Below are 14811 nucleotides of genomic sequence, written 5' to 3' on the forward strand. Positions count from 1 at the left end.
AAACTGGTCAGTCCCCACTCAAGTAACATTTAGCTGAGATGTAAGAAGTCTAGTGTGGCCTATGTGAGAAAGACTGTCTCTCTCCCATTGATAATAACATGCTGATTAACACCCGTGTTGATAATGGCACTGTGGGGGGAATACATCAGACATGTGTGATACATAGAAACCAATGTCTGTCATTCCCTTCCAGCAAATATCATGTTTGAACTAAATTTCAGGCTGAACTGTAAGTTACTGCTTTCTACTGAAAGTACTCCTATTTCTTCTGAGAACAGTGAGATTTCACATTAGAAAACCATCATCCTCAAAATTCAAGGATTTCTATTTGTGATACAGTTACCATCTACAATTAAATGCTCACTATGAAAAATGCATGCTAAAAGAAGAAAATAAAGCTATCCAGTACAGTGAACATTTTCTCTCCATAGGCACATTGAATTAAATGTGCTATTGATTCTAGGTTTAGGATATCTGAACAATGGGGAGAATCTATGGATCGACATGGTGGCCCCAACCCCAAGCAACTGACTGTAGACATTAGTGATAAAACACTGCCCTCTGGTGGTTCAATATATAACAGCATCAAATGTAAAAGATTTGAGGGACATTGGTTTACACCATACAACAGAAATTAGTAAAACATGACATGATATGGTATGTGGTTCTATATATGGATCAATTCAAAACATCTTGGTGATCAAACGTCATAACAGTGCGAGTGTTTATGGCATGGATGTATTAATAGAATAGGTTTATGGTTGAGAATACCAAGCCTATGAACCAGTGCCATCCTGGGGCCTCATTTATCATTGAGGTAGGCTACGCCTTTTTTACACGGTCTTTTCCGCGATTTCTGGCGTACGCCCTCTTCGCCTTTTTACACGCTTTTGTACGACACCTCTCGGATCGGCGTACCGATTTAGACGGGTTTTTACACCCTTTTTGAATACAGGGGGAACTGGCGACGCCGGTGGTGCGTCGGTGAATTACAATGTTTGATGGAGAGAGGAAGAGCGTTAGTTTATAAACGCACAATCATGTAGGCTAATAGCCCAATTCAGCACAAACATGTAGCCTATCTCAATGCAAGACCGTGTCCTCTAACCGGCTCATTAATGGTCCGATATGAATTTGTTCCCCAAACTGAACCTATGCGCTGTCCCAAACCTTTCTGCGCTATATGTCACACACCTAATGCAGGCACTCCATCAAACGGCAATAGTTGACCAATTAGATTGTCATTAATATGTGATCATGTGGACCCGTTTGCTGTTTGGTAAGCATATAAATGACAGTCCTCCTGTGCGTAATGCGAGCCTAAATGAATCCGGCGCTACTCGGCCTACTGGCCGAGATACAACTCCAAAGAGGTGGTGGCGATGGCGACTGCACCCACATATTGATAAGGGCACCATCAGTGAATGAATACGTCTATGTGAATCGCAAAAATGCAGTCCAGTCACCAAGCTGTTAACCTAGCCTTCCACTCCAGTCACCAAGCTGTTAACCTAGCCTTCAACTCCTGTCACCAAGCTGTTAACCTAGCCTTCAACTCCTGTCACCAAGCTGTTAACCTAGCCTTCAACTCCAGTCACCAAGCTGTTAACCTAGCCTTCAACTCCAGTCACCAGCCTGTTAACCTAGCCTTCAACTCCAGTCACCAAGCTGTTAACCTAGCCTTCAACTCCTGTCACCAAGCTGTTAACCTAGCCTTCAACTCCAGTCACCAAGCTGTTAACCTAGCCTTCAACTCCAGTCACCAAGCTGTTAAACTAGCCTTCAACTCCAGTCACCAAGCTGTTAACCTAGCCTTCAACTCGTCACCAAGCTGTTAACCTAGCCTTCAACTCCTTTTAAGATTAACTTTTTATTCATAAGTAGTGATAAATAAATAAAAGCTATAGGAGAACAAATGAAAAGTGAGACATTTGACACTGTGCCACACAACTTTTCTCGTTCTCTATCTTAAAACACTGGCAGTGAGAAATCTGACATTACCAGATTATGTAATATTTAATTTAAATTATATTTTCTTGCCCCTCGAATGGCCATAATAATAAATGAGATTTATATAGCACCATGAAAGCATAAATCACATCAAGGTGGTCTGAATTCATTTATTTTTTTTTAAAAAAGAAAAAGATTCCAATGTCGCTTTAAATATTCCGAACACATGAACATGCAACAGAAAAGGGGAGGGAGTTAGTCATTTTTCTGTTACAATAACCAAAACAAAGAGACTAACAAAAACCCACCTCGTGTTGTGCACAGTACGGGAAGAGATACCGTAGCATGTGAGGAGAGAGAGAAGAGCGGGACTGAGAGGAAGAAGTGGGTGACAGCTCTATTGTAAGACCAGTGCCTGAGGTTGGTTCTGATCAGGATTCATAGCCACTGCCTTGACAGCCAGCGCAGGAGATGTTTCGCGACCAGCAGGTGTGAAGCTCTCAGCTGAATTTGGCTTTCGAGAAGTCCATCTCTGGGTGCTGAGACATGAACCTGCAAAAAAAACAAAAACATTATAGGGGTCACAGACGACGTCAGTCACTGAACTGTGACATAACACCCCCAAAGATAGCAGGGGAGAGTCAAAACGATTTACAACGGATTAAAACGTCTGTAAGTTCTGTTGAAGCAACTTAATAGGGGAAAGTCAGGAAGCGGAGGTGAAGATGATGTAACACTCACTGTCAGCTGAAAGTAAAAAACCTTAACTGGTTAGGGTACGTTACTAACCTTAGTGATAAGAGGCTGTCCTCCATATTCCTCTGCGACAGCTCGTGGTCTATACTACACGGGACTGTCTCTGTGCCTGTCTCTCGACCCCCAATGAATCATACTGTACAAAAATCCCTACCTAAATGAGGGGAAGGGGTTCTGTTCCTCGGATCATGTATTCCAGGATGCAGTGTTTACCAACCTTGGGTTGGCGCCACTAAAATGGCCTATGTGAAGCTTCCCTGCACTCAAACCACTATGGAAAGGTTGAGGTCAACGTTGGTCCTTGGGGAAGCTGGTACAGACGTCTCTCAATCTTTTATTACAGTCATCTAGGAGTAACCTGGCCTTGACAGCAAACGGTTGGAAAAGAGGGCAGCAGCCAGGTTTCACATCCCCTAACGAGGCTTACAAAACTTATCCCCCCTCCCAGGGGAGCCATAAAGCCTATGTTAAACTAACAACAGTATACAGTAGCTGCTCAGATACGTTAGACCATAAAAATGAAGACACAGAGCAGACACAGGTAATTAAACAATTCTAAGATGGCTGCCATAAGGGCCTGTATGGCAGTGCTCTGTACAGCAGTCATATTATTGAAGTTATCGTGTGACGAGTAACCTACTTTTTGAGAATGTCTTGTTTCTTCTGCTCTTCAGAGGTAGGCAGGCCCATCGATTTCTGCCTCTGGTCGTACATCATCTTCTCCACCATGCCACGCGTCTCTCCATCAAGGTCTGACAGCTGTTCAGCAGGTAAGGCGAAGAGGAGAAGGGAGGGAGAATAGAGAGAGAAGGATAAGGCCTTGATTTGACATATTCCGCTTTCAATCAGAGGAGCAACACGAGACTCTCTACAAATGGATTTGTTACCTTTGAGTTCTCTGGACAGATCTTTTTTGTGTTGATCTCTGGGTCAGTGGTTACGATTTTGTTCCACCACTCCATTTTGTTAACCTGAGAGAGGGGAATAAATGATCAGTGTTCGATCCGTATTCTCGTGTCCAATGTTTAGTTTGCTTGCTCCTCCTCCCTACCTTCTCCAGGTGGACCGTGACCACCTTGCCGTCCTCTATCAGCCAGGAGCTCTCCTCCACCTTCACGCTGTTGCAGAGCTGGCTGTCGATCACCGGGGGATGTCCCTTCAGGCCGACCTTCAGAGAGTGCTTCTGGATGTCCACCACCACGTCCTTCCCCTTCATGCGGAACTTCACATCAAAAGGCACCACAAGCTGGGGGAAGGAAAAACACATGAGCCCAACGTAGGCCATGTAGGCTTGCCTGGACCGTGTCATTCATGAATTCATGACCAGCGCATAGCCTAATCCGGGAGGTTTTCATGAAGACTACAAAGGACTAAAACAGGCTTACATCCACTTCAGACAGAGTCTGCGTCCACTTGTAGTTTGGGAGGTCAACTCCGTTTCCAGCATTAGGTTTCAGTTTGTCTTTGTCCTTCTCATCCTCCTCTCCCTCTGAATCAGACTGACAGAAGGCAAAGCATATTAACCTACCAAAAAGAGGGCCTTTGTACTAGTGCGCATAAGAGCACTTAAGTGGCCTTCTAGACGCATTCACCCAGGTTCTCTTACCCCCTTGTCTTCCTTGTTGGAGACCGGTTCAGCATTCGTCTTTAGGTCATTTTTTTGCTCCTCTTGATTGTTTTTCTAAAAAAAGTTATAATTTAGTAAACATTAGCCTTTATCAAGAGAACGTGTGTACACTGTCATTATTCACTGACTGTCCTGACAGAATTACCTGGTCGATCTCAGACTGAAGTCTCTCTGCCTCTTCGTCGGTCAGCTCCCGGATCTTGGGCTCATCTACATCTTTCTTCCTCTTCTTCGCCTCTTCCTCAGCCAGCTTGGCGGCCCTCTCAGCCTTCTCCCTCCTATCCTTCTCCTGTCTGGACTGATTCTCTTTGTGGGCCTTCAGTGCAATCCGACTGTAGTGAGCAAAAGACTCCTTCACCAGCTGAGCGGGGAGAGAGGAGAACAGAGGGGTGTGAGCTGAGATCAACAGTGCTGGAAAACCTCTTTGAAAGACTAGATACACTTTCTCTAGAGTCAGTGCTGGCTTGAGCCACTCACCTTCTCTGGTGCACCTGCCTCTCCACCTACGAAGAAATCGGTTTTGCGCTGGAGGAAGCTGAAAAAAGTATTGACTAACTGTTGAAAGATAGAACAATATTTAAGGTTCATGATTCTTCGGATTTCACAATACAAGTTGATAGCTAGATACCTGTCAAACCGTGATGGCGGATGGGGGCAGATCTGACGCTGCCAACCAGCCATTAATGCAAAATGGTGGCAGTAACGTTACTCACGGTAACTTACTTTTGTGCTAGAGAGCTGCAGGATTGTCAGCTAACAATATCGTATCATCAGTAGCTAGTACGAGCTAATGTTATATCGTACATACCCAACTAGAGCCGGCTTTGTAGGGCCTGGAGTTCGAGCATGGTCGAGCAGTACGTGCTTATAGGCTAACGTTACTCATTGAGTAGAATGGCTAGTAGGTCTATCCCCCGTCCTTCAATGTGGCTAGCTAGTTATTGAACTCATAGATTACCTGACTGGCTATCTAGCAAGCCAGCCTCATTTGTTTTCAAGCAGGCTAGCTAGACTAGGTAGCTAAGGTTAGCAGCTAGCTAGCTAGACTAACCGAACCACCTCGCAATGCGTTAGCTAGCTACCTCTTGCACCCCTCCTTCGTGTTGTTGCGCCATAACAAGCAACATTCCGTCATACTTTTCTTCATCGTCACCCATATTCAATCACAGGCAAAAAAAAAAGACAGTAAAATCTATTATGAACAAACTAAACAGCAACAACAGTCGGGGAGTGAAGCACAAGCGATGTGAAGTCACGCTACTGTGCCTACTTCCTGGAAACCAGCAACGCCTCGAGACAAGAAATATCCACCCAATGAGAGACCTACATTCTGAGTGACATACAAATACACCAATAAGACGATCTCCTATTAACGGAAGGTACAAGGGAAATAGAACGCCGTCAGGAACAGAATATTCTAGAAGACCAAGAAAAAGTACCGGTCATAATATAATTATAGGCTATTGTACAATTCCCTTAATAGTTCAGATGTTCCGGAACTATCCCTCTATAGTTTCTGATCACAACAGGTTGCGTTTATAATGTAGCTTAAGTTTGTTAATTAATTACGAAATAAATTAATACCCCGGTATACAGCCCCTCTATGCAACAATCTGATAATCGAGGCGTCATTGAAAAGAGATGCCTTCTTAAGAAGTATAGGCTGCAGCAGCAATAATAATAATAATAATAATAGTATGAATAATAATACATTTTATTTGTAAATGGTAAGCAAAATGGTAAATGGCAGCAGTCAAATCGATATGCTGTCAAAACCTCAACCTACATGTGCTGTAGGCTACACATACAGCCTACAGTTTGTTTATCAGACCATCATGATGATAATGGTTAGGTTAAATTGCACACACTAGTGCTCAGTGCCCGTGGAGCCGTTGTGGTCTAGCGATTGATTGATCGATGCTATCTATCTAAAACTGACATTTTGGCTCCTGAGCAGGCCATGTTTCAGTATTACTGGGTTCATTACACCCCCACTTCCGAGCGTTTGATCCCAGTCTGCCAGTCCAAACCTATTCTATTAATACATCCATGGTCCAAACCAATTCAAAGCCATTTCAATCCTATGCCCATATCGCCCACTGGTGGCTAGGCGGTGAAGTGCATGTTCGACCCTACCGGACCCAGTATAACCCTGACCGTTTCATCTAATTACAGTATAGATTATAGTATAAGCTAGATAATAGATATTTAGTTTGTGTTGCGTACAGCTGCTGTAAGAGTGCAATTTCTCCCAGAGATAGCCTACTTGCCTATAGCCCTGGTCCAGGGCGTTATAATATTCAGGGCTACCCTGGACCAGGCTAACCTGCCTACATATTTACCCGAATGAAACCTGAAGGCCAAAAAATATGGTATGAGCCATAACAGTAGAGTAGGCACCCCCATCTCCTATTAGGTCTTATTTCTCCCATGTTTGACTTGACTCGGAAATCTCAAAGATGGGCCAGTCACCAAAAATCAGAGATGGGCCAGTCAGGCACACACACACATTTTCTACTTATATATACAGTGTGTGTGTGTGTGTGTGTGTGTGTGTGTGTGTGTGTGTGTGTGTGTGTGTGTGTGTGTGTGTGTGTGTGTGTGTGTGTGTGTGCGTGTGTGTGTGTGTGAGAGAGAGAGAGAGAGAGAGAGAGTGAGAGAGAGAGAGAGAGCACATAGTAAGTAGTGACGTGCGTTTGAGTTGTCAAGTGTTAAAGTTTTCAAATATGGTTCAACCATGCAGTGGAAAAATAATAATGATGCTATAAAAATAAAATTAAAAAAAAGACACTAGCCTACGTCTAGCACGTAAGGTGTGGAAGGTGGATGGCATGTCTGACTGGAAGACACACTGAGCATTGACCCCGTAAGTTCTTGGTTGCCTGGTACAGGCTGAGTTAATGACTAAGGTAAACATGATAAATGTCATTCACCCCTGCTGGCTGGTTCACTTCCCTCCCTGAATAACTGTTTTGTTGCCTCCACGTGGAGAAGCCTAACTCAGCTAGCTAGCAGTCCAGGGTCATTCTGTTTTGCCACGGGGAGGGTAAAGGCTGACTCGTCATACACAGGCGATGTTCTCTATAAATAGATAGGCTACAGAAGATAGCCTACATTATATACCAAGTGTGAGAGACACTGATCACACTGCTAGGATCTTAAGACACAAGGAATGTTTTTTTCATTATCATAGCCTCTGCATTTGGGATATCTCATTCGTGCCTGCTGTTTCCTCTAGATGAGATGAAAACTGACTGCTATAATTGTTCAGGTGCTCGGGATCAACATCCCCACGCCATCCTGTACAACATCCTCAGCTGGAAGGACAGCGGTTACCTGGACAGCAACCTGAACCATCCGCCGCAGCTGCCACTGTGAGCAGCGGAGAGGGGTTTGCCTGAAGAACTCTGAGGGAATCTGTCAAGTCGCGTCTGGCGTACTGGTCGAAACCGTGCAGTTCATGAGGAGTTTGCCTTCTTTCAGTCAGCTTCCCCCAGAAGACCAGTTGGCGCTGCTAAGGGACTGCTGGGCTCCCCTCTTCCTGCTGGGCCTCGCACAGGAGAGGATAGTCTTCGAGGTGACCGCTATACCAGAGTCCAGCATGCTGCGGAGGATCCTCCTCAGCGGTCACACTGGACAGTGTATCAGAGAAGAGGATGAGAAGAGGTCACCGGCAACCCTCGCTGGGGTGCACAAACTCCAGTCCTGCTTGAAGAAGCTCTGGGCTCTGGATCTCAGTCCAAAGGAATATGCATATCTGAGGGGTGCAATGCTATTCAATCCAGGTAAATCAGACAGTGAGGCTAAAACACAATTTAATAATACTAATAATGTTACTCCTTTGATTAAATTAATGACCTTATATTGCAATTAATATATTAATCTCTCCCTTTCCTCCTCTTCTCAGATGTACATGGACTAAGCGTCTCTTCATTAATCGGGAGTCTACAAAAAGAGGCCCAGAGAGCTCTCCGAGAAGTCATCCTCACTCTTCAACTAGGAGAACAGAGCCGCTTCAGTCACATCCCTCTGGCAGCCTCAACCATACAGACTGTCAGTCCAAACCTCCTAACAGAACTTTTCTTCAGACCTGTCATTGGCCAGGAGGACCTACTTGAGGTGTTGAGTGAGATGTTTTTCATTAGACAGTGAAATATGTGTGTGTGTGTGTGTGTGTGTGTGTGTGTGTGTGTGTGTGTGTGAGAGAGAGAGAGAGAGAGAGAGAGAGTAAATTATGAATTAGGACATGTTATACTGTGACAAATAAATAGGAATGAGAATGCAACAAAGCAATAAAAGTCAAAAAGTTCCAATATTTACATATGCAAAAATTGCTCTTAACTTGGAACATGACATTGTATTGTGTGTCTCCCTCTTGTGGAAGTATGTAGGCCCTATGAACCATAGTGTGACTGTAGTGTGACTATACCGGTCAGTTGAAAACTATGTATGAAGACTAAAAGAAGAATATAAGCTCACAGAAAACATGGTAAAAGAAAACGTGCTGAGACCACAGCACAATAAAATCAAATATTCAAGTGTCAGAATTCCCGTGGGTGACGAGACCTGAGATAGAAGTGGAGAGGTACCGAATTTGACAAAACTAAAATCTTTGTGCTTCTAATGCTACTAATACAAACATCCACTTCCTATCCACTCATATCGAGAACAGATTGCATTTCCCCATCATTGAGCAGAACCAGAATAACCTGTTTCTCTGTAGCTTCATGTTAGGCTGAAAGTGAGAGTGAACAGGTTATTGTGTCCAAAATTAAGTTTACACAATCCAGACAGTAAAACAAGAAGTCTGTCCGATACATACAGTAATGACCTAAATAAAACCCAACTGACTACCAAGGCACAACAGAGGGAGGCAGGGAACCACAGAACAAGCCAACTCAGCAGTTTGTGCAGGACAAAGAAACTACACAACTAGTCACGTGGTTTGGTTGAGTTTATCACTTCATCACAAATCTAAAATGTGAGTTGGCTTATCATGTCTTAGCGACAGTATTCCTGAGTTTCTGTGCGACTTGAGGCATGGTCTAGGTCAATAGTCTGTAGGATGACACAAAGGTGTCTGTCTAGGTCATCCTCGGACGAGTTCTCCATTGGCACTTCCAGTCATCCCGATCCTCCATACATCTGGCTAGCTTGTGCACACTTTTTTGTGTGCACAAGTGCAAATGCACAAGTGTTTGTAATGTACATTTGAATAGGCACACACTGTACTATGAAGATTGTAGTGAAAGAATTTGGAGAGAACCATGCATGAGTGACCCATGACTTCTGTGCATTCATCCTAGAGCTAATGTCTGAAAAGAATGAAAACACAGACACAACAAGCTCTTAAGTAAACTAAACAAGTGGACTTTGACTTGCTGGTGAAACACAATCAAAAAATGAACCAAGGCATGAAAGTGATGTGGTCCATGTCTCTGTTTAATATTGATAGATGTACAACTCCACCCGAACAAAATGGCCATTTCACACAATGTTGCTTCTCTTGAGACATTTGGCAATCAAATCAAAGTTTATTTGTATAGCACATTTCATGCGCTTTACAAAGAGCAAAGGGGGGATGGACATAGACCCCACCCCATTTTCCAGAGGGAAGCAAAAAAAACAGTGCAATAGAATGCAATGTTCACACGTGTAAAGGTAAAACATCATGAGAAACAATATTTGCTCATGTACAGTATACCATTACAGACAATTCATTTAAGAATTAATTATTAAGCATGACAATTAAACAAATCACTCCATCTTCAGGGCAACAAGTCAACCACCAGGGATATGGCAAGAGAATTAGGAACTGTTGAAAGGGTTCATCAAAACAATACCAGGGTATTTGAGCACACACACGTGCGTGCGCGCACACGCACACACCGTACTGAAAGTTACACACGACACTCAAAAGTACTTCAACAATCTTCACACTATATTTTGACACCCATGAGCATTCTGGGATGAGATGGGGGAACCTTCTCTGCAGTGTTCATACTGGTACATTCCAAACATGTGCTCCAAGTTTCAGAGTGCTGTGAGTTTGACTGAAGAAAAAACAAAAGGAGCTCTTACCACAGCAAGGAGTCGGGTTTCATAAACATACAGCCGGCTCTTATTCAAGGGCAAAAGAATGTCACTGGTGTGACTCTAAGACAGGACAGACATGGCTAGGCAGGAGCTACTGTGAGGTCCACCCTCTGAGCCAGCTCTTAGTCAGGCTAACCACAAACATCACATATACATTACAACCCTGAGAACACCATTCTTCATATAAACATGATAAGCCTCTCTACAGTCTCCAAGGTACAGCTGTGGTTTAAATGAACTTCAATACATCCAGAGATTTCCTCTCTGCTGAACTATGTGCAGTTCCCTTCATCTTTCAAGGTCCAAATGTCTTTCAAAGTTCAACTACAGACACATGACTGGCAGATACATTATTCCAGACTAACTGCATTCAGGAGGAATCATGTTCTGACACAGGTCCGAAAGAGAGGAACCCCAGAGGAATCGGTCTGTGTTCGGCTTGGGGAGTGTGTCGTTGGAGAGCCTGAGGAATTGTCAGTAGAGGTTCCATAAACAATGAGTCATATTGTCAGGGAAAATATTTCAAGTACATCATGCAAACGTTTGAAATTGAAAGCATGCAGAGAGAGAGAGAGAGAGAGAGAGAGAGAGCTGATAACCAGTACTCAGTGAAAAGTAGTTTACATGCTGCTACATCTATATACTGAGCTGGTGAATTTCATGGCAATAAAAAGATTAATAGATTCATAGAATAAAAATATCTGCATTAAATGAAAAACCTGAAGAAAGAATATTTAGAGAAAGGGTGAACTGTCTGAAAAGTCACAAATCAGCATTTTTGTTAAGAAAATGAGTCAGTCAAAATGACTGACCAATAACTGATCTAAGTAGCCTCCAAATAAGCAACGTAGACAGGACAATTACTCGAGTGAAAACAATTGAATTTTAACTGGAAAGGGCAGACTTATTTGTACCGACATTATCTCTTTACACCAAATATACATCATTTTGTATGGCACTTAACTATGTTTTAGAAAAGATAGCTAGAGAAACATAAGCCTTAAAAATATAACGGCAAAAAACCAGCAATATCTTAACTGATTAGGTTAGGTCTCTTACCTCCACTGTTGGTCCTCATTTTTCTGGCATATAAGTCAGAGTGCGTCTCCTCTGATATCTGGACATTATAGTCATCTGTGAGTGGAAAAAAAAATGAATAAATGTTTTACAATACCATCTACATCATTTAGTATAATCGAAAAGCACTGGTTGGCGGGCAGCCTTACTGTTGCTGCTGCTGAAGGAGAATGATTCACCGTCCTTCATGGTTTCGTTGCCGCTGTCTGAGAGGGTCCTGTTGGGCCTGGTGGGCTGGGGCCTCTTCTTCCTGCTCTTGCGAGTGCTGATGCGGATGATGCCGCGGACCAGGCGACACTCGGCATCCTGCTGGTCCAGCTTGTGCTCCTCCGCCAGGTCGCTGATCAGCTGGTTGATCTCGTTGGTCTTCTTCAGGAACACTGAGTCTGAGGTGCATTTGGCCAGCTCCTCTATCTGATACTCGGAGTAAAGCTCCAACAGCTTCTTGGCGATGAGGGAATCCACGTTGCTGTTGAGGGAGTCCTCATTGCTCTCGTCCCAGTCGTCATATCCCGGGGAGAATGACGGTGGGCTGGGTCGTCTCCCACCATACAGTGGGGGTTTAGAAATGACGTAGGAGTCCTCCCTGGTCAGACTGGCCACTTTGACTCCACGGAAGTGGATGTCCTCCGGCCAGCCTGCGGCCTCCTTACTGGAGGGAGACTCTCCAGTGTTCACCTGCCGGAGATGAAACTTCTCTGTCTTGTCTGGGGAGTTCTCCTCGGGCGCTAGGCACGGGGCCAGGATGGTGCGCTGGCAGACCCGGTAGAGGCCGCAGGTCAACACGCTGCATACAAAGCTCTTGCAGCTGCATGGGGAGGCACAGGGTCCACACGTCCGAGCGGCAGGGGGCGAGTCTGCCGAGCCAGGGATGAAGCCGATGGTCTCAGACTCCTTCCCACTGGCGTCTCTGGGGTGGGCTTTGTGGACGCTTTGACCGCCCCTGCTTGGGGGCCTCTCCTCAACTGGGTCCACACAGCGCTCCTCGTAGGAGCACTCCTGACTTGTGCTGCTGCTCCGAGAGGGACTGCGCCTGTGATTGTGGCCATCTGGCTCTGAGCAGGATCTCTGGCTCCCTGTGCTGCTGATAGGCATGACTTAGTTGGTCCAAGGCCTGAAAAAGACAGGAAAAGTGAGTGGAAATATAAATTGGAAGGATGGAGATATTCTGTACAATGCATTATGTAGGCTATGACTGAATACATTAGCATCAACATTTATCATAATCGATGTCAGTAATAAAAGCAAAAAAGGACAATGAATCTGTAGATAAACTTGGGTTACAATCCACTCCAAAACCAACAGTAGGCCTACCTTCTGTGTGATGACAGTATCACCAAGTGCCTGACAAGTCATCCAACGAGTTGTGTATGAAGCCTATGTATCCTATACTGTGCGGGGGGCACAGATGAAACTCAACACAATCGAGGAGATAGTGTCAATTTTGTCAAACTATAACGTGATGAAATCTTACCAGTAGATGAATTTGTGCCATTTGAATAACGGTATTGTAACTACCATAGGCACAGGTCAATTACAAAACAATGCCAAGCCATGGGCTTTCATGGGGGGTAGGCACTATGCCCAATGACCGCAAGCAAGGCCTAACTCAATGTTGACATTACACAGCCCCGCTCAAACACAGCTGGTCAGACCCGTCAGACTACTCCACAGAAGGTCCCTCTCAATTCCCGTATGAAAAGCCAAACACACACCCCTGTTCTGTTTGATAATCCTAAATTTGCCACATTTATAAAGGGCACCAGACACTTAGCCTAAGCTTTTTAAAATACGTTTAATTAATAAACACGACCTTATCGTTGTCGCTTCTTGTCACCATTTTCATTTAGGCTACTTACGGCATAGAAGTGGTCGGAGGAAGTTTCCACAAATTGGATTTCGTATTGGTTATCGGCCTATTCCTGCAAAGGGCAACATCACACGACTTTCGAAATTCAACACAATATTTGAGAAGTATCCTATGATCCTATGGTAGACTAGTGCAGTGCGGTCTACAGTTTCCTTAAACTTCACAACAGTAACACTTCACCTGCGCGGCAGGTACACGCACGCTCGGCCCCAAGCGCTTTCCGACGTCACACGCAAGCTTTAAATGCACGCTTGATAAAGCATTAGAAGCGTTGCCCTACACATACAGAACAACCATAATACGAATAAAGACAAGAAAGGTGTACACGTGTAGCTTTGAACCATACGCCTACAGAAAAGTAGCCTAGTGTGCTCTGAGGACAGTAAATCATTGACAGATGCCAACAATTTGGTGTAAGGCATCCTTTTAAACAGTAGATGGCACACTCCATTTACAAATGTGACACTAGTGCAAACGTTCAGGCTGTATACATGCATTAAGGGAATAGACAGAGGCAACCCCCCCCAAAAAAACACTGATACGGGTGATTGAAATAAAGTTGATATTTATATTAAAAGCCATCCAAAATATCTTCAACTTCAGGGAACTCCACCTAGAAGGAAAAAAAAAAAAAGCATACCAGCCTATAACTGGAGGTTATTGGTGGCAGAGACTGCTTAACTTGATTACCAATGCTTGATTTCCTTTAATACCTCATGTTGGTGCATCTCCTTTCTAAAAGAAGTGACTTGGAGCCGATGGTTGGTGTCTCTGATAGCTCTGAGTGTCTCTGATAGCTGAGCGGAGGTCTGGCTGTATAGACTGGAGGCCCTCTGCTGGGAAAAAGTTGGTTTAGTTTGGTAATGGCCACTTGACACCTTTCTGAGTGGAGGTCGGGCCATCTAGACTCGAAACTGTCTTCTGGGAAGAAGTTGCAGTGTAGTTTGGCAAAGGCACACCTGAAGAGCTCGCACTGTTGTTGGCAAGGGATGAGGCACTTTGACTACGCCTAGTGATGACGCCTAGTGATGACACTTCCCCCAAACTGCTCTGGAATGCGATAGGTGACAAATAGGGCAACACTTTGAGGTTCTGCACCAAGGCCAATGCACATTGGCTTTGTTGGAGAACGGTGGATATAACCAGGCTTGTAGCTTGGTGTCTGCAGATTTGAAGATTTAGAGGTTCTGGGAGTGACAGAAGAACTCTGGGTTGTGATATGAATGTTACTGGGGAGGTTCCGGTAGCTACTCAGGTAGCTAGAGAATGGTGTCTCTGAGCTAGAAATGTAACTAGGCTTGTGGCTTGCCGTTGAAGCAGTGAGCAGCGCAGGGTCCGTTTCTGATGAAATAATACTTAGCCTTTGGCTATAGGCTGAGGCATAGGGCTGACCACCAGAGGTCAAACTACCACCAGAGGTCAAACTACTGGAGTG

At 44.4% G+C, this 14811-nt stretch overlaps 3 protein-coding genes across 4 annotated transcripts; 1 reads left to right on the forward strand and 2 right to left on the reverse strand.

Moving 5' to 3' along the window:
• Positions 1-2106: 2106 nt before the first annotated feature.
• Positions 2107-5534, reverse strand: nudc (nudC nuclear distribution protein). The gene is made up of 9 exons (XM_084455454.1): positions 5416-5534; positions 4811-4888; positions 4479-4694; positions 4313-4387; positions 4092-4205; positions 3758-3952; positions 3594-3677; positions 3347-3465; positions 2107-2502 (listed from the first exon to the last, which is right to left on the reverse strand). Exons 1-9 carry the CDS (start codon positions 5488-5490, stop codon positions 2451-2453), a joined length of 1008 nt encoding a protein of 335 aa, XP_084311580.1. The 5' UTR covers positions 5491-5534; the 3' UTR covers positions 2107-2450.
• A 1909-nt stretch (positions 5535-7443) lies between these two features.
• nr0b2b (nuclear receptor subfamily 0, group B, member 2b) lies at positions 7444-8485 on the forward strand (the record flags this gene model as incomplete). The annotated part of the gene is given in 3 exon segments (XM_084455531.1): positions 7444-7684; positions 7686-8118; positions 8241-8485. Coding segments are annotated over 3 exon segments (786 nt in total). The 5' UTR covers positions 7444-7576.
• A 1374-nt stretch (positions 8486-9859) lies between these two features.
• Positions 9860-13614, reverse strand: kdf1b (keratinocyte differentiation factor 1b). 2 transcript variants are annotated; one of them, XM_084455234.1, is made up of 4 exons: positions 13366-13614; positions 11656-12620; positions 11489-11563; positions 9860-10892 (listed from the first exon to the last, which is right to left on the reverse strand). In XM_084455234.1, exons 2-4 carry the CDS (start codon positions 12599-12601, stop codon positions 10810-10812), a joined length of 1104 nt encoding a protein of 367 aa, XP_084311360.1. In that variant the 5' UTR covers positions 12602-12620; positions 13366-13614; the 3' UTR covers positions 9860-10809. The 2 variants fall into 2 exon arrangements, with proteins under 2 accessions (XP_084311360.1, XP_084311361.1); XM_084455235.1 differs by lacking the exon at positions 13366-13614 and adding an exon at positions 12821-13015.
• Positions 13615-14811: the final 1197 nt, after the last annotated feature.

Source organism: Borostomias antarcticus, assembly GCF_949987555.1.
Source record: "Borostomias antarcticus genome assembly, chromosome: 21".
Lineage (NCBI taxonomy): Eukaryota > Metazoa > Chordata > Actinopteri > Stomiiformes > Stomiidae > Borostomias > Borostomias antarcticus.